Consider the following 18,784-nt stretch of genomic DNA (forward strand, 5'->3'; position numbering starts at 1 on the left):
GGTAAACCTTGGGTCAAGGTCAAAAGGAGGCCACTCTCTGTGTGACTCACATCTGAAGGATCCAGAGTAGCATCTGTAGACAGTCTTCTTGGAAGTAGCCAGGGTGCCAGCCCATGGTGGTTGTCCCCAAACCATGGGTAAACCACCTTTCTACCTGTCAGAATCCACCTGGCCATGGGGAAAAGGGACTGGTATCTGAGTGTTGAAGCCATTTTTCAGGACTTGTATAGCCTGTGGGAAAGATTGTGACTACATTTTGTTTGCTCAGCCTGTGGTTTCCTTCAGGTAGGGAGCCATGTGCTGGTGGCCTTCTCTGCTCCCAGGTTGCTCTGAATGGGGTTAGAATAGACCAACACTCAGGCTGGCAGAATGCTCACTATGTGAAAGAGTGAGGGGTCTTCTCCTCTGCATTGCTGCCTCCGTGTCTGAAAAGTGTGGGTGATCACACCCATCTGTCTATGGGGAGATGAGAGACTGCTGTGGCACCTCTCATATGACAGTCCCTTTATCAGCAACGTGAGGGTAACAATGGCTCACAACTGGGCCTTCCTCCAGCCTGCACAGCTTCAGGGGATATGAACTCATCAGGCCCAGCCCACCAAGAGCCCTGCCAGAGAAGGTTGGGTGTCCTGTGAGCACCTGGTCCTGGGCTTTAGCCCTTACAGGTACACGCCAGGGGAGATGAGCTCAGTCTCATCTTCTGCACTAGCCAGAATAGAAGTTTGGCAATAGAATTTTGGCAATAGAAGTTTACTCACACTTCTCTAAATCTGCTGAAACTGCTGGGTATAGATGAAGCCCACAGCAGACATCTGAGTGGATAGTGGAATATTCTGGCTTCAGTGTGTCTTGGGTGGTTCCTGTGGGAACACAGTCTGAGAATGCTAGTGAGGTTTTTTTTTTAAGATGTTATTTATTGATTTTTGAGAGAGGGGAGAGAGAGAGAAAGGGGGGGATGAGCAGGAAGCATAAACTGGTAGTTGCTTCTTGTATGTACCTTGACTGGACAAGCCAGGGATTCAGAACAGCAACAGGGACCCCAGCATTCCAGGTCCATGCTCTATCTACTGTGCCACCACAGGTCAGGCAACTCCACTGATTTTAGAACGCACCATTATTTTGTGCCAGTAATTTTTTTAAATTGATAACTAAACTGATTTCAGAGCTACTGAAAGGTACTTCTTTTTAAAAAAGATTTTATTTATCCATTTTTATTTTTATTTTTTGTATTTTTCCAAAGTTAGAAGCAGGGAGACGGTCCTGCTGAAGCCATTCTAGCAGCTGAGGCAGAGACCACGGAGCTATCCTCAGCGCCTGGGCCAACTTTGCTTCAATGGAGCCTCTGCTGCGGGAGGGGAAGAGAGAGATAGAGAGGAAGTAGAGGGGGAGGGGTGGAGAAGCAGATGGGCGCATCTCCTGTGTGCCCTGGCCAGGAATCGGACCTGGGACTTCCACACACCAGGCCGATGCTCCACCACTGAGCCAACTGGCCAGGGCCTACTAGTGAGGTTTTTTGTTTGTTTGTTTGTTTTTCAACTCGTGTTCACCATTCCTTCTCTTGTTGAGCTATAAGTGGCCCAACTTGGCCAAGCATTTTGTTGAGTGGCATTTGGGAAGGGGAAGGCTGGGAATAGTCTCCAGTATAGTTCATCCTCACTACCAAATAAACAACTCTGAGCCCAGTGCCAGGACCACACCTGACCTGCATAAGAGCCCAGCACATGGGCTCTGGACACTTCCTCCTCAAACCTGTCACCACCCCTCAGTGTCCCAATGTCCCCTTAGGTCAGCACTCTCTGAGTGTTGGCTTTGCACTTCTGCTAGAATCAGAGGCCCACATCAGAACAAGGCTCTTGGTAGTACCCAGAGGAGCATTTTAAGTTTTTGTGGCAATGTGTCTGTGTTCTCGGTTACTTGTATTTGTTAAAGGAGATAGCAATTTTCACTTTGGTATTCTCGCAGGCACAGGGGCGCATGCCCTGATGAGGGTAAAGGGAGTGGCTGAAAGAGTTCTGGAAATTGGGAAGAAACTCCCCAGTGTGACAGAAGCTGGCCTGGTAGACAGTTCCTAACTGAATTCCCAGCATCTGAAGGGGCAGTTGACATACCTACCCCCTTGCTCCCTTCCCCAGGGTGGGGGAAGGGAGAGCTGGGGAGACTTGGTAGCCTTGGATCCCCAAGCTTCTGAGGAGAAAGAGTACACTCAACACCACCCACATGAAGGGTAAGGCCTGCGTTTTTGCTGCCATTAAGCCTTTAAGTCTCCTTTGCTCACACTTGCTCATCTTTGGCCGCCTGAAGTGCAGCAAGAGTACATGTGAGCTTCACAAGTTTCTTCTGTCCTTACCACATCTTGGGGACTGTCAGTTCTGGAAGCCAGTTAGCCAGTTTTAAAATTAGTTTTGCAATGGGTTAAGAATTATTGACATGTGATTGCTACCTTTTCTGTTTTCTGTACTAGCTCTTAGAAAATTCCAAACTCTTTCAAGTGCCCAGAAATCATCTTGGTATTGGTGTCTCTGACCATTCACCCTTTCAGAGAGGTTCTGCATTCTCAACATCAGTTTCTTTTATGTGATTTCTGAATGGTAGGCTCAGCCATCATGTGGTCCACTCACACTCCATCTTGCTGCTGGGAACTACACTGGAGAGGGTCCAGAGGGAGAATGGGATAGAAGCTGGGTGGCTGTGGTCTCAGGGGTCCTGGCTGTCCTGTGCTTTTGGTCAGGGCATGTACTGACAGCAGGCTCTGCCAGTGCAGGTTAGTTAAGGTTATAGCTGAATGGGAGCTTTTCTGTCACCTGGGGCCATTATTTCAATGCCTTATAGAACATCACTTTTCCTTACCATCAGAAACATTCTGTGGGTAACCCCTCAAAGCAGGGGAGCGAAGTCCAGGAGCCTATTCGTGTTGAACACAATTTGGGCTCCAGTTGGTACTGATTCTCTTAGAGCAGTTACTGAGTGTCTGTAAGATGCTGATGAACTTAAAATACATGTCTTGTGGTGCCCCAACTGCTCTTCTTTTAAGGTAGGTCTTTTAAGCCATATTTCACAGGTTAGGAACTGAGGCTCAGAGACACAATTGGTCAGGTCATAGTCGTGAAGTTAGTGAACACTGCCCTGGTTTGGGAGGTGAGCTCCCAGGGTGGCTGTCTGCCTTGCCTGCCATGCTGTTGTGTTTGCAGTGCTATAAGGGCAACAGTGTGTTTACAGGAGCTTTTGTCATGACCACAGGTTCGATTCCTGGGCAGGCATGGCCCTGGCCCGGGCCAGTCGCATTCAGGACAAGCTGAATTCCAATGAGCTGAAGAGTGATGGGCCTATCTGGAAGCATGCCACGCCTGTCCTAAACTGCTTCCGGCGGGCCCTGGATATTGACAGCTCCAACCTGTCCCTGTGGATTGAGTATGGCACCATGTCCTATGCCTTGCACTCCTTTGCCTCTCGCCAGCTGAAGCAGTGGAGAGGTGAGCTACCCTCCGAGCTTGTGCAGCAGGTAAGGAGGAGCACTGTGGAAGGGCGGCTATTCCGCTGTCTGACCAGAGTGCCCTTGGGTCAGCAAAGTTCTGTCCTAGCCATTCTTTGCTCTTGTCCTTACAGCCATGCTGGGAGCTCATGGTTGATTCTCCCTGTAAATCTCAAGCCTTGGTCAGGGCTGCATGGCCCCTGGTCTTTGGACACCCAGTCTGGTCTGGGAAAATTCAGGGCCAGCATTTTTAATTTTTTAAAATTTTTTGTGACAGAGTCAGACAGAGGGGACAGATAGGGACAGCCAGCCAGGAAGGGAGAGAGATGAGAAGCATCAATTCTTCGATGGGGCACCGTAGTTGTTCATTGATTGTTTTCTCATATGTACCTTGACTGGGGGACTACAGCAGACTGAGTAACCCCTTGCTCGAGCCAGCGACCTTAGGCTCAAGCCGGTGAGCCTTGCTCAAACCAGATGAACCCGTGCTCAAGCTGGCGACCTTGGGGTCTTGAACCTGGGTCCTCCACATCCCATTCCGATGCTCTATCCACTGCGCCACTGCCTGGTCGTGCAGGGCCAGCTTTGTGTTCTGAGGGAAGACTTGACATTCTTGTGGTTTTGGCTGTAATTGGGCTGACCATTCCTTTTTTGTGGCAATATTTTGACAGTCAACATTCCCTGAGACCCTGTGACTGGTTGGCCCTAGGCCGGGCACCCTGGCCCCGAGAAGAATGAGGTGCCACAGAGTGTGTACCTCTTGCTCTGAGGATGGAGAGTGGTGTGAGGGTGTCTAGCAGAGCTTCTGGAACAGGGCTGACCTTCAGTGGCTGTTCCTTTTTTTCCTGTTTAAGGTGTTCTGACTGCCACATCTACCAAAGATAGGGACAGTGGCAGTGTGTCCTTGAGGTGAGGCTCTGCCTCTTGGTAGGGATTAGATGGTGCCAAGTGGGAGGCCTTTCACAGTCACCCTTTCTTAGTAGGTGACCATATGAGCCCCAGCAGGAGAGCTGGGTGGGTAGAGGGCTAGTGACTTGGTCAAAGTCACACAGCTACAGAGCAGTCAGAATAGAAGGACTCCAGCCTTACCTGTGGTGGCACAGTGGATAAAGCATCAACCTGGAAATGCTGAGGTCGCTGGTTCGAAACTCTGGGCTTGCCTGGTCAAGGCACATATGGGAGTTGATGCTTCCAGCCCCTGCCCCCCTTTTCTCTTTCTGTCCTCTCTCTCTGTCTCTCCCTCTCCTCTCTAAAATGAATTAAAAAAAAAAAAAAGAATAGAAGGACTCCATATAAATGACTACCTTTTACTTACACAGATTTGTTGCAGAATCCCACTTGGGCAGGTTTATGATGTAGTCACTTGGGTTCTGCCATGTTCTGGACCTATGCCGTGATGCTTTCTACCGTATTTCACCTAGTGCTGGTTTCTTGATTCCTAGGTGGTAATATTCTTTCCCCAGAAATGCCTGGCAGAGTACTAGAGGTAGCACTAGGCTCCTTTGTGTTGGTCCCAGGGCCATTGCTACAGGAGAGTCACAGACATAAGCATCCACTGGACAGATGTTCATAGGGCAGCCTCCCCGTGCACAGTGGAGCAGAGGCACTGCTCTCCCAGCTATGAGCAGCACCCTTACCAGAGCTGAGTGTCCAAAGCCTCTCCCTTCCTCTGGCCCTTGAGATGAGATGAGAAGAGGCTGCAGCCTCCCTGCCATCAAGCCAGGACCATGAAGATATGAAGCTAAGACCTACGGTGCTTGGAACAACTGCCTCTGTGCCCCAAATAGGCAGTATTCACTCTTGGGATGAAGGGGTGTGGGTGCACTGATAGCTGACAGCCTGCATGAATAGCACCCAGGATGCTGGCCTGGAGTCTCATACAGGGACTGGAAAAGTGGTTCTCTGAGTTGGAAAACCTCTTAGAAGCTGGCTTCTTCTCTTAACCGTTTCCACTGATAGTGCCTGAGAAGGTGGCTGAAGGTGCTTCTATAGACGCAGAGGCTCCAAGTGAGCAAGGCTTGGATGGGGTTCAGGAATCTGCCCTTTTTTAAGCACACTAGATCCCTGGAAGGGTGTGGAGAAAGGTTGGGAAATCCTATTGGACCCCAGGGGTGTGTACATCCTCTCTAGTGCTGTGGAGCATGGCACCGGGCGTCCCCCACTCCAGGCTCTGTGGAACTGGGTGCTGGATACACGCCCCCCCCCCCGCACTGTGGAGCTGGGTGCTGGATACACGCCCCCCCCCCCCCCCGCACTGTGGAGCTGGGTGCGCCCACCCCACCCCTGCACTGTGGAGCTGGGTGCTGTGTACACGCCCCCCCCCCCCCCCGCACTGTGGAGCCAGGTGCGCCCCCCCCCCCCCGCACTGTGGAGCTGGGTGCTGGGTACACCCCCCGGCACTGGAGCTGGGTGCCGGGTGCGCCCCCCCAGGCACTGTGGAGCTGGGAGCTGGGTGCAGGGTGCGCCCCCCCAGGCACTGTGGAGCTGGGTGCTGGGTGCGCCCCACCCCCCACCCCCAGGCACTGTGCGCTGTGGAGCTGGATGCTGGTTGCACATCTTCTTCAGCTCTGCTTGCCCTCCTCCCCCCAGTGAGAGGGTGAGAGAACAAGGAGCTCGCTGCCTGCAGTGGAGGCTCTTCTCAGAATGTCAGCTCTGCTTACAGTCTGGCCTCCTCAGACTGATGTGGTGGAGCTACTGATGGCGTGGTCCTGCTGGCAGTGAAGGCTGGCAGCCCCTACAGCCCCCAGCACTATGCTGTCTTCCTTTCTGAGGCCCAGAGCCTCGCTGCAGCCACATGGTTATAGTTGGGACCTTTAGAAAGGAGTCGTTGAGTACTTCATAAACACATAAATACATACTGATGGGGAAGGTAGAAAAAAGAACATGGAGTTGGATGAGGTGACTGGCTTCAGTCCAGCTTTGTGACTTACTTAATGTGGGCTTCTGAGGAATCCCCAGGAATCTCTCCACACTGTTCCCAGCTGTGAAATGGTGATGGCACTTCTGTGTCTCAGGGCTGTTGAGAGGATACCAATTTGCAAAGAAGGCAGCAGGCTTCCTGCAGGTTAAGGCATGATCCTGTGCAGTTCTGGTTGTGCGCCTAAGGCTGGCCTGGTCTCATGGTGTCGTTACAGATGGAGGGCCGGCGTGATAGCATGCTGGAGACAGCCAGGCACTGTTTCACGTCAGCAGCCCACTGCGAGGGTGACGGTGATGAGGAGGAGTGGCTCATCCACTACATGCTGGGCAAGGTGGCTGAGAAGCAGCAGCAGCCGCCCACCGTTTACCTGCTGCACTACAGGCAGGCTGGCCACTACCTGCATGAGGAGGCGGCCCACTACCCCAAGAAGATCCACTACCACAACCCACCTGAGCTGGCCATGGAGGCCCTGGAGGTGACACCGTGCTGGCCCCGGGTGGGGAAGCAGGGCAGGGGCAGGCTGCTCTCTTTGTCTCCCTGTGGATGGGGCAAGCAGTCCCAGTAACTCCCCTGCAATCTACTGGAAATTTCTTTGTGTTTAGCAGCTTTGTGCAGAATTAAATTAAAGCAGCCTGTTCTCTCTCTTTCTAAGGGGTGCTTATCATCCTTTCTGGGAGAATGAAATGAGTGTTTTGTTCTTACCTCCCAAGGAGAAAATGGTCTTTTCCCATTAGCATACACAGGTTCTGAGAAAACCTGGCTTGCTCACACAGGACAGTGCAGCATTCACTCCCTGCAGCCTGGTAGGAGGGGGCAGGCACCCATGTTCTCCAGGTGCAAATGAGACATCTGAGGTCTCGCTTGGTAGGACTGAGCCAGGGGAGCAGCCTGTTCTCTTGACCCCAGATTTGGGGTCTTCTATTTTTACCAAAAAACAGAGAGCACTTGTTTACTGCTTGGATTTGCTGTTTTCTAGACCATTTTACATGATGCTCTTACTCATGCTTACGACAGTCCTGTGAGGTGGGTTGGGTGGCTGTGACCAGCACATTCTGTAGGGAGGAAGCTGAGGACACATGTGCAGGTCCAGATATGCTTGGCCTGGCTCAGGACTCTCCACTTCCCGAGGCCCAGAGCATCTTAGCTTTGCCCTTTCTGAGGCTTCAAGCCCAACCTCACCACCAGGTCTCATATGCCCAGCTATTTGGAGTTTGGGGCAGAATCTGCTTGCTTATGTCTCTTCTGCCTTTATGTATCTTTTTCTGATTATAAAATTAACACATAATTCATGGTTAAAAAATATATAAGAATCAAACAGTTCAGAAGTGTTTAAAACAAAAAGTTAAAGTCCCCAGTGATTCTAGTCCCCCACACCCTAGTTATATTTATGTACTGTTTGGCATATCCTTAGCTTTCTAGAATTTGTTCCTATTAACATATAGATACATTATCATTTTGCAACTTGCCTTTTTCACTGGACAAGATGTAGTAGAAGGAGTTGTGGGCTTCCTTCCATGTCCTGTGCCCCCTAGTCTGGCTGGGCATCTGTGTATTTGCCTGGCCTCTTCTTCTGGGTTTGGACTTCTCTTCCACTTCTTCCTTGACAAGGTACAGGCTGAACACATATCAGGGAGCACTCAACTGAGTACAGTTGACTCTTGAACAGGGTTTAAGGGCACTGGCTGCCCACTGCAATAGAAGATTCCACCTAAACTGAGAGTTGGCCTTCCACATGCTTGGATTCCGAACCACTAGTTGACCTTTGAACAGTGCAGGTTCGAACTGTGCAGGTGAGTTGAAAAAAATATCCACATATACGTGGATATTTCAACATGCATTGTTCAAGGATCAACTATATTTCCAAGGGTCATTTAACATTGAATCAAATATGTCTCATTGCCCTAAAAGGTTTTACTGATCTATAAACTTTTGTTTCCTCAACCTAGTTTGTATCCTCTTTTTAATATTTGATAATCTTGTGAACAAAAAAAGTCTCATTTTAAAAAATATGCTTTAGCCCTGGCCGGTTGGCTCAGCGGTAGAGCGTCGGCCTAGCGTGCGGAGGACCCGGGTTCGATTCCCGGCCAGGGCACACAGGAGAAGCGCCCATTTGCTTCTCCACCCCTCCGCCGCGCTTTCCTCTCTGTCTCTCTCTTCCCCTCCCGCAGCCAGGGCTCCATTGGAGCAGAGATGGCCCGGGCGCTGGGCATGGCTCTGTGGCCTCTGCCTCAGGCGCTAGAGTGGCTCTGGTCGCAATATGGCGACGCCCAGGATGGGCAGAGCATCGCCCCCTGGGGGGCAGAGCACCGCCCCTGGTGGGCGTGCCGGGTGGATCCCGGTCGGGCGCATGCGGGAGTCTGTCTGACTGTCTCTCCCTGTTTCCAGCTTCAGAAAAATGAAAAAAGAAAAAAAAAATAAGTAAAAAATATGCTTTAAAAAAAAATATATATATATGCTTTTTTAGCCCTGGCTGGGTGGCTCAATGGATAAAGCATTGACCTGGTGCGCCAGAAGTCACAGGTTCGACCCCTGGTCAGGGCATGTACGAGAAGCAGCTGATGAGTGCACAACTAGATGGCACAACTAAGTGAAACGAGTTAATGCTTGTCTCTTTTTCTCTCTCCATCTCTCTCGTTCTCTCTCCACCTCTCTTGCTCTCTCTCTCTCTACTTCTCTGCCTTTCTCTCTACTTCTCTCCCTTTCTCTCTCCCTCTCTCCCTCTCTCCCCCTCTCCCCCACTCTCCCCCTTCTTCACTCTCCCTGTCCTCACTCGCCCCCTCTCTCCCTCACTCCCCCTCTCTCCCTCACTCCCCCCTCTCCCTCACTCCCCCCCCTCCCTCACTCCCCCCCTTACTTGCCCCCTTTCCCTCTCCCCCATCTCTCTATTTTTCCTCTTCCTTTCTCAAATCAATGTAAAAATTTTTTGAATTTATCTTTTTAAAATGATTCATATTGAGCGGTTATAGAAGCTGTTTTAGGCCTATATTCATGGAGGGAGGGGTATCTGCAAAACTTCCTATTGGGCGTGTTTTCAGCAGTTTCCTAGTTGCTATCATACATAGCCCCAGGTCCATATCCTTCCCCATCACAGTGTTTTCATGCTTTCTACTCAGGCTTCATGTGCCTGTCCTTGGAGGGACTTCCACTTTGGGGATGAGAAGCTGAGGCCCAGAGGACTGGCATGACTTGCCCTTAGTCTGCAGTAGGAGAGAAGGGTGGCTGGGGCTAGGTGCCACTGAGCCCAGGGCTCTCAGGAAGCAACTCTGGGCGGCACTGAACCTCTTGTGGTGGGAGGTGGCCCGGCACTTGGGAAAATGACAACAATTTTTTTTCCATGGGCTTTGACTTTTTCTTTGACTTTTGACCTCTGCTGCTACCTCACAGAACCAATGAGCGAGCAGGATGGTGGCCCCGTGGGACCTAAGGACTTCCAGATGAGGAACTAAGGCCTCAACTGTGCTGACTGCCCTCCCAGAGCATACCACACTGGCTCTCAGGAGGGCGGGCACTCAGTTGGAACATCATATGTATATTTTGCTTTAAAAATGACATATTTCTTATGAGCTGAACCTTGCCCTTGTGAATATCCCCTTTTGCTGTTGAGCTCTCATTCAAGCTATTTTACTTGCTACTAGAATAAACATTGCCAGTTAGACACTTTGCCCTCCACCTCCACCCGGGCATGTGTGGTGCCTCAGAGGTTTCCTGCATCTGAAAATGGAGTTGCTGGGCCAATTCCTCTGTAGTTCAGAGGGCTAGAGCTCTGGGTGGAGTCCTTCTGTCTGGGATGTCCCCTTGAGAGTACTGCCAGGGCCAGACCTCCAGGCATCTCACTTGGGTGGGTCCTTGGCGACGTCTCTTAAGAACCATGTCACGGTGAGGGGAGGCTGGTTAATCAGGGCCTGTAGCCACAGTGGTTCTCAACCCTGTGGCACGCATTATGCCATCCGAAGGAGCGTGTACCACAGGTGGAAATCTGCATTCCGTCACACCTAGGTGGGAAAGTCAGGCCAAGTTGCCTGTGGAGGTGCCTATGTGTGGTGTGGCATTTGCTTGGAAGCAGTAAAGGGCAGGAGACAGGATGGACCTGGGTTTAACCTGACCCTGGGCTTTCTTGCTGTAAGCTCTTGGTCAATTTGCTTCACACATTTGTACATGGATTTGAAGAAGTGAAGGCAGGAACAGGACCTGACTGACTCAGCAAGCCTCCTGCTCACCCTGCACCTACTGGGTGGAGCTTCTTGAGGCCTGTAGTACCTGGCTTTCCCAGGTACTGGGACACAAACAAATCCAGCATGCTTCTTGCCTCAGGAGTCCACGGTCCAGTGAGGAGACAGGTGTGGAAGCTTCCTTTCTTTGCTGCTAGGAGAGGGGCACAAAGAGGGCAGTACGTGCCTTGGTGGGAGGAGGGCCCAGTGAGTAAAACTCATTGTCTTCTCACCACTTGCCTGGGATACTGAGTAAATGTTTAGGCTGAATGTTGATTGTTTGTGTCCATATGAATTGTCAGACTTGCTCTGAATGAGTGGTAGGTTGGCTGGCTTAAAAACTAATGAGAAAAGGGAGTGTGTGGTGGCACGTCTCCCCTGTCAGGTCCCATTTCCTGGGTGGCTGACTGGCCTGCGGAATGAACCTGAGCATCTGGGAGGGCGGCTCACACCCGAGTGTCGTCCCCACAGGTGTACTTCCGGCTCCATGCTTCCATCCTGAAGCTCCTGGGGAAGCCCGACTCCGGGATCGATGCAGAGGTCCTGGTCACCTTCATGAAGGAGGCTGCAGAAGGACCCTTTGCCAGGGGTGAGGAGAAGAACACACCCAAAGCTTCAGAGAAGTGAGTAGCACATCTCACCCAGCAGTGTATCTCCTGTGTACTGTGATGGTTTGTTTATGGCAAGGTGGTGTTCAGTGGATACTGCTGAGTAAACCGGAGTTCATGGAGTTTCTGGGTCTCATCTGGAGATTCCTGATGGCTGTGCTGAAGCATTTCTGTTGAACTTGAGAAGGAGAGACTGAGAGTGTATTTTATCGTCTCATCCTGTGGCCATTCCTGGTCCATCCTATCCTCCAGGGCAGGTCCTGTAGAGAAGCTGACTCCTTCCCCCTTCCCACTGGAGCACGGCTCAGCCCTGTGCAAAACACTGGGAGAACAGTTTTCACATTGCCAACGCTTGCTTCTGGGTCCTCTTCCAGGCCCACTCCCAAGCATGGGGGCCCTCTGAGGGACTGGTCTACTGCCCATTCTTCCAAGAAGCCCGGAGGGGTGTGGCAGGCACAGGCTCTTTCTGTAGTACCAGAGGGCTTGAGGACACTGGGGCCCTGGTGTAGCCCCCTCATTGGGTCTGGGACAGACCCCCAGGCCTCCCCTTGACTGTGAGTTGTATCTGTGGGTGTCCATATCTTGGAGCTTTGGCTTAGCTCGCCCCAACTCTGGACCCCTGCCTGGCTGGGCACCATGCAGGGCTCAACTGAGTGCCAGAAGGTCCAGCACCCAGCCCTGTCCTTGAGGACAGGTTTATGGGGAGATGGGCACACATGTGGCAGGTCACACAGGTAGACTCAGTACGCCTGGAAGTTTTCAGTTACAAAGGGCCCCCAACTTAGTGATGGTGTCTTTTATTGATCATAATTCTTTTTCAAAATATTTAAAAGTAGATCCCTGCCAGTTAGCTCAGTAGGTTAAGAGCATTGTCCTGAAACAGCAAGGTTGTTGCAGGTTTGATCCCTGGTCAGGGCATACACAGAAAGCAGCCAATGAGTATACACCTGAATGGAACAACAAATGAATGCTTCCCTTCCCCATTCTCCCCCCCTTCCTCTCTCTGTCTCTCTAAAAATCAATCAATAAAAAAAAAAATTAAGCCTGACCAGGCAGTGGCGCAGTGGATAGAGCATCGGACTGGGATGTGGAAGGACCCAGCTTCGAGACCCCGAGGTCGCCAGCTTGAGCAAAAAGCCCACCAGCTTGAACCCAAGGTCGCTGGCTCCAGCAAGGGGTTACTCGGTCTGCTGAAGGCCCACGGTCAAGGCACATATGAGAAAGCAATCAATGAAGAACTAAGGTGTCACAACGAAAGCTGATGATTGATGCTTCTCATCTCTCTCAGTTCCTGTCTGTCCATCCCTATCTATCCCTCTCTCTGACTCTCTCTCTGTCTCTGTAAAAAAAAAAAAAAGGCCCTGGCCGGTTGGCTCAGCGGTAGAGCGTCAGCCTGGCATGCGGGGGACCCGGGTTCAATTCCCGGCCAGGGCACATAGGAGAAGCGCCCATTTGCTTCTCCACCCCCCCCCCCTTCCTCTCTGTCTCTCTCTTCCCCTCCCACAGCCAAGGCTCCATTGGAGCAAAGATGGCCCGGGCGCTGGAGATGGCTCCTTGGCCTCTGCCCCAGGCGCTAGAGTGGCTCTGGTCGCAGCAGAGCGACGCCCCGGAGGGGCAGAGCATCGCCTCCTGGTGGGCAGAGCGTCGCCCCTGGTGGGCGTGCCAGGTGGATCCCGGTCGGGCGCATGCGGGAGTCTGTCTGACTGTCTCTCCCCGTTTCCAGCTTCAGAAAAAAAAAAAAATAAGCCCTGGCCAAATAGCTCAGTTGGTTGGAGCATTGTCCTGAAGTACAGAGGTTGCAAGTTTGATTCCCAGTCAGGGCACATGCCGGAACAGCTTGATGTTCCTGTCACTTTGCCTGTCTTTTCCTGCCTCTCTCAGAAGGAAGGAAAGAAGGAAGAAAGGGAGGAAGGGAGGGAGGGAAGGAAGGAATGGAAGGAAGGAAAGGAAGGAGGGAGAGAGAAAGAGAAAGAAAGAAAGAGAGAGAGAAAGAGAAAACAGAGAAAGAACTACTACTGAAGGTGTTGTTCTAGAGGGGTTTTTTTGTTGTTGTTTTTTTTGGACAATGGACCTGGAACCTAGTCCAGAGATAGTACCCCATTTACCTCATTCTTTCTAGTAACTGCCAGTGGCCTGTGACTCCTAATTCCACAGTGTGGCTACACCTTGTTTCTGTAACCATTTCGACATTTCAGGTGTTTCTAGTTCTTTTGCCCAGCAGCGTTGTAGCAGATATCCTTATGCACATGTGAGCGTGTAGCAGACCCAGTTGTTTTTCTCTGTGCACAGGTCGGGGATTAATCTGTCAGCCTTGGGCATCCCACAGAAGGGTGCTGACTTGGTATGAAAGGTGCTGGGGTGGCCATTTCTGAGGTGGGTCTCATCAGATTCCCCGGGGCCTGAGACCTGAGACCCTGCAGAGCTCAGCCATAGTTGGGGCTAAGCCTGAGTGGGTGACATGCAGGCAGCTCCTTCAGTGCCCTGGAACACCAGCCAGAGGGGTAGGGGGAAGTACATGGGAGCATTAGGCCCCAGGAAGGGTGGTTTGTGGATTTGACAGCTGGGAAGGGCACTGTCCCAGACCTGCATGTCCTTCAGTGCCATGTGGAGATTCTGACCACACCCCAACCCTTTGTCCTACAGGGAGAAGGCCTGCCTGGTGGATGAGGACTCCCACTCTTCAGCTGGGACACTGCCGGGCCCCGGAGCCTCCCTCCCCTCCTCCTCTGGCCCAGGTCTGACATCCCCACCTTACACAGCCACTCCGATTGACCACGATTACGTCAAATGTAAAAAACCCCACCAGCAGGCGACGCCGGACGGTACAGTCCCTGTTCTCCCTACTGCCAGCCCAGGGCGGCACGCCAATCGGGGGCGGGAGCTTTGGGCAATGAGTCGCTTTGTTTTGGTGAGGGGGGTGCTGGGTCTGGGGTGACACGGGCAATGTTGTGGCTGTTCATTAACCTCATGGACTCACGGTGATTCTGTGCTTCCAAGACATGCTCAAGGTCGCCACCTGCCAGCTCGCCCACCTGGGAGCGGAGGTGGGGCGGGGCAGGCGAAAGCACCTTTCCTCTCTGAGCCTGCATTTTCCTACCTGCAAAATGGGGATGTTGAAGGGCAGTTGGAAGACTCTGGGCTTTCTGTCAGAGTCTGCAAGCTGCCTCGAGTGGCTCTTGTGCAGTCATCTGCGTTATAATAGCATGCCCTTCTGATGGTCATGTGAAGGCTGTCACTGGTGCTGAGTCTGTCATCCCTGGGAATCCACACAGGTTGGGGTGGGGGTGTCAGCTGGGACTGTACAAGGCCATCCCATGTGGGATGCGGCAGGTGGCGACTGTTCAACCACATCCCTTGCTAACATTAGGAGGCATGCATGCTGACCTCGTAGCTTGACTTCTTCATGTTCTCCTCACATTTACAGTGATAAGCTGGTGACAGAATATTTGCTGGAATGAGCCAAATTGGTGGACTTAGAGGGGCCATTAAAGTGGAGCCTTATGGAGGTAGTGACAATGCTGATACTCAGGTCCTTACATGTCACTCATCTTATTGGGGCTGTGGGGAAATGGGCCTTGTTCTGCCTTCCCCAGGGTGATGGGGCCCACTAGTGGCCCAGGGCATGGGTTCCTGGGAAGTACAGGCATCATCGAGTGAGCAAGGTTGAGAGCAGGTTTAGAGAAGCGCTGGCCAAGGATGACAAGGTGGCAGTGCTTAGCTGCCCATGGCCAGCGGAAATTTGGTGATCTGAGAGGCAAGGAGCCTTGCAAGTGTCCCCGCCTGGGTTCCGTTTGGCCCACAGTGTGTATGTTGAGAGAGAGGCTGCGGATCTAAGTGTTTGCTCTGTGGATCCATCACCTCTCTCCACACCGATCTGGCTGTTGGACCCTCCCTGACCTCCCCAGAGGGTTGAGCAGAGATGGGAGTAACTGGCCTGCTTGCTCCTCTATGCTTCAGTCTTGCAGCTGTTCCCAAAGCAAGGTTCTTTCCCGTTCTTATTTAACTCAAGTTAAATAGGAAAACTACCCTACTCCCAATCTTTCACACATGAAAGTATTGAGAAAACATTGGAAATAAATCCCTGCTCTGGGGATTTGTTTCTGCCTGGTACCTCCTGTGAGGCTTTAGTACCCTGCCGGTTTTCAAGAGAGGACTGCTTCTCTAGGCTGTCCATGAATTGCAGGTGGCCCCTCCTCAGCCCTGCATGCTTGAGCTAGATTGGCAGCAGGAATTGTGCTTGGCTCTGTTGGCCCACAGAGCTGGGTATGCTTCCCCTGATGTGGGCACCCCTGGAGCAGAGAAGGTGAGAGGCTGGACTGCTTTAGAAATGGGAAGTTATGCCACCTGGCACTGCTACCTAGCCATCCGGTGTTGGTGCACATGTGTCACAGCTGTGGGGGAGCAGGAATGCTGAGGCCTGATGCTGTTGTGACATGTTCTGGATGCCAACATAATGGTAATTTGTTGTGGAAGTTTGCAGAGGGAGCCATACAAATGGGTTTTAAGTTGTAAAAAAATTTTTTTTCCCCGAAGTGATTCCTGTTAATGCTATGGAGCCATTGGAATCTTGTGGCCCACTTTTGTGCAGTCCCAGCCCAGTGTGCCAGAAAGCCCTGCATTGGTCACACTGTGCTCTGCCTAGGCCTGGCTGCATGGTGCTTCCGAACTCTCACTTTCCTCACCTTGGAGAGAAAGCAGTGACTGCAACGTGAAAATGTTTTGGGCCCTAATATAGCCATGATCTTAGAATGTTAAAGTGGTTCTTTTAGCAGCTGTGCTAGATGCTAGGGAAAGGCCCTGGCTCAGACAGACGCAGCAGATTTGCTGGAGTCAGGCGATATGTTGATATCCCCCAGGGTTCACACTACCCACCTCTATTTCTGCCTCTTGTGACTGACCCCTGGGAAAACACGTGGCCTGAGACCAACCTCGGGTCTCCTGTTAAGGACGAGGCATCAGAGTGGAGCCCTGGGTACAGAGGAAGAGAAGCAGTTTAGGGACCCACTTGACGTCAGACAGGGAGACCATGGCAGAATGGGCCTTAAAGTCAGGGGTATCTGAGTTCCATGCCCAGCTCTATTGCCTACTTACTTGGCAATCTTGGGCAAGGGATTTTACTTCTCTGAGCCTCAGTTTCTTCACCTGTATGGGATAATGTTTTCTTCTGGGGTATTAAACAAAGATGCTTACTCATCATAGCTGTTTCTTAGGTGTAGTCATCCCCAGGTCATCAGAGCTGACACAAGGAGCAGGCAGCGTGGGAGGAACACGGGCTGTGGTGCCAGTCACCCTCAGTTTGTACCCCAGCTCTCTCTAGCACTGATATGGCATCAGAAGAGGGGCAGGCTGTGTTCTCTGAAGCAACAGCCTCTGAGTTAGTCTGGGCCGTGGGCCTTCTGTGCCAACATCCTGTCAGAGGCTAATTTACCAACTGGACAGGGAGTCAAACCTGGGTATGGTTAGGAGACCCTGTCTTAGAGCTGCCTCTTTACTTTCATGTGCCTTTGCTGCAAAACCAGAAATCAGCTCTGTCAATTCTTATTTGGTGTAAGGTTTAGAAAAATAGCTACAGGTACATGTAGGCAGCTTGACATTTGATAGTGCCTTCTCAATAGGACTCAGATTCACCCTCTGAACCTGCCGCATATGCACCCAGTGCCACCCGTGGTAGGGTTGAAAGCTTCTTGCAGCTTGTCTACAACTTTGGTTAAAACCCTTTGGAACTGGCCCTCAGATGCCTCCGACACTCCCATGCAGGGTGCCCACAGCTGGCCTAAGGAGGAGCCCTATAGTCAAGCTGAGAGGCAGAGACAGAACAAATTAAGCCATGAGCTGCTGGTCCTGGTGGCCCTGCCTGATTAATTTCTCTGCCTTTCACCTATCTTGGAATTTTCCCCTAGTACTGAAATCCTTAGCATTGAAGCTTCCTGACCAGGAAAAGAACATTATGTGGGGAATGCATTTTGACCTCCAAGGGGCTTCCAATGATTGCTGTTGACATATGTTCAAACACAGCATGAGATTTCTGAACAAAATCTGTTCTCCTTCATATGCCGTGTGTGCAACACGCATGTTTAAGTGCGTAAGTAATTGGACCTTGCCACATAGCAGCACTTGCTTGTTCTGTGCTGGACTCTAGGCCGGGTGCTTGCATTATATAGTGTATGTTCCCATCCTCACAGTTGCCCTATATAGGCTTGGCCATGTGTTCTATGCCCTACAAGGGAGTCCAGCTGAGGGCAGGTGGGTGTTCATCCAGAGCCACGTGGCTAGTTAGGGCGGAGCCAAGGAGAGTTGGGGTCTTAGTCTCCTAACCCAGGCTGGGGTGAGGCTACCACAAGGAGGGTCCCTGTGCCTGCTGACCTGAACAGAAACTGGGTCTGTGTGCGCATTCTTTTTGTTGGAGTTCTGGTGGCAAGGCTGTTATAGAGCATGTTTCATAACTTGACCTGGCTCATCCAGTCTTTGGGATGTATCCTTAGTGGCTCTGTTGGACTGGCCAAGACCTTTGATATCTGCCTGACAGGATTCATGTCACCTCAGAGTGCTGGAGCCAGAAGAGGCCTCAGTGGTCTGAGCCCAAGCTTTTCTTGGGGTTCCGTCAGTACTGTGCCAGGTAGGTGCACATGAAAGCCCTGGTCCCTGTAGCAGGCTCTCAGCAGGGATGAATCAGTGAATTATATAGCTCAAGGTTAGGGTGCAACTGAAACTGTCCCAAAGAGACTTGGCCTGGCCTCTTGGTGGGGTGGGAGGCCTTCTTGAGAAGGCAAAGCTTAACCAAGATCTGAGGGGTATGTCCTGTTTCCCATGAAGGATGGGGTAAGAGTGACCAAGCACGGGTCAGAAGAGTGGGGGCTATAGTGGCTGGTGTCCATGGTTGTAGGATGCCCATCAGGCCCCGTTTATAGCATGAACAGAGGCTGCCCTAGGCCCCAAGTTGTAGGGTGTGGGCTAGGTGGACCTTCCAGGGGAGCCCAGGGTATTTTGTGCTAACCCCCCTATGTGATATTCATCCTCACCTACCATGCTGTCACCATCTGTGTTGTGTCCTGTCTGTGCTCATTCTCACCTGCTCGCCCACACTGCCTCTGTCAATATTGCCCGTGCTGCCCCTAACCCTGTCCACACTCTGTCTCCAGGCTTTGTCTTTCCGCTTGCACTGTCACGGCTCGCTTCAGGGGACAGCGCAGACCGCATGCTTTGCCCTCAGTCCGGCTCCCTGCTCCCCCTGTGACCAGGAGCCCCTCCACATCTGCTGGTCCTGTGACTTGAAGTGTCTGTGTTTGATGTGCTTGGCTTCTGCCCACAGCCCATCTTCCCAGTTCTGAACAGATGCAGAGGCAGCAGTGGCCTCCCTGCCTGGCAGGTGTCTCAGTCCTGTATTCCCATTGCTTTGCTCTTTCTTGCTTTAAAAAAATAACCAAGGCAACAGACTCTAAGATACCAAGTTATCTTTATAAGGACAAGTGTGTAAAAATACAAATTGTGCACAGTAGCCAAGATGCTACGAGGGAGGAGCTGCAGATGGCAGTCAGTGCTGGAGGGCAGGCCTGTCCTGGTCTCTGCTCACTGACCTCCC

General features: G+C 51.8%; 1 protein-coding gene across 2 annotated transcripts in view; it reads left to right on the forward strand.

Annotated features, from left to right (window-relative positions):
- The window catches only part of CABIN1 (calcineurin binding protein 1), a 156,954-nt gene that overhangs the window by 57,920 nt on the left and 80,250 nt on the right, over positions 1 to 18,784 (forward strand). The window contains exons 23-26 of one of the 2 annotated variants that reach the window (XM_066260010.1): positions 3,238 to 3,499; positions 6,604 to 6,864; positions 11,069 to 11,220; positions 13,849 to 14,027. In XM_066260010.1, coding sequence (XP_066116107.1) covers positions 3,238 to 3,499; positions 6,604 to 6,864; positions 11,069 to 11,220; positions 13,849 to 14,027 — 854 coding nt within the window. The remainder of the gene's footprint in view (positions 1 to 3,237; positions 3,500 to 6,603; positions 6,865 to 11,068; positions 11,221 to 13,848; positions 14,028 to 18,784) is intronic. The other variant, XM_066260011.1, reaches the window with a different exon arrangement.

The sequence above is a fragment of the Saccopteryx bilineata genome, chromosome 2, assembly GCF_036850765.1.
Source record: "Saccopteryx bilineata isolate mSacBil1 chromosome 2, mSacBil1_pri_phased_curated, whole genome shotgun sequence".
In the NCBI taxonomy this organism is placed as follows: Eukaryota; Metazoa; Chordata; class Mammalia; order Chiroptera; family Emballonuridae; genus Saccopteryx; species Saccopteryx bilineata.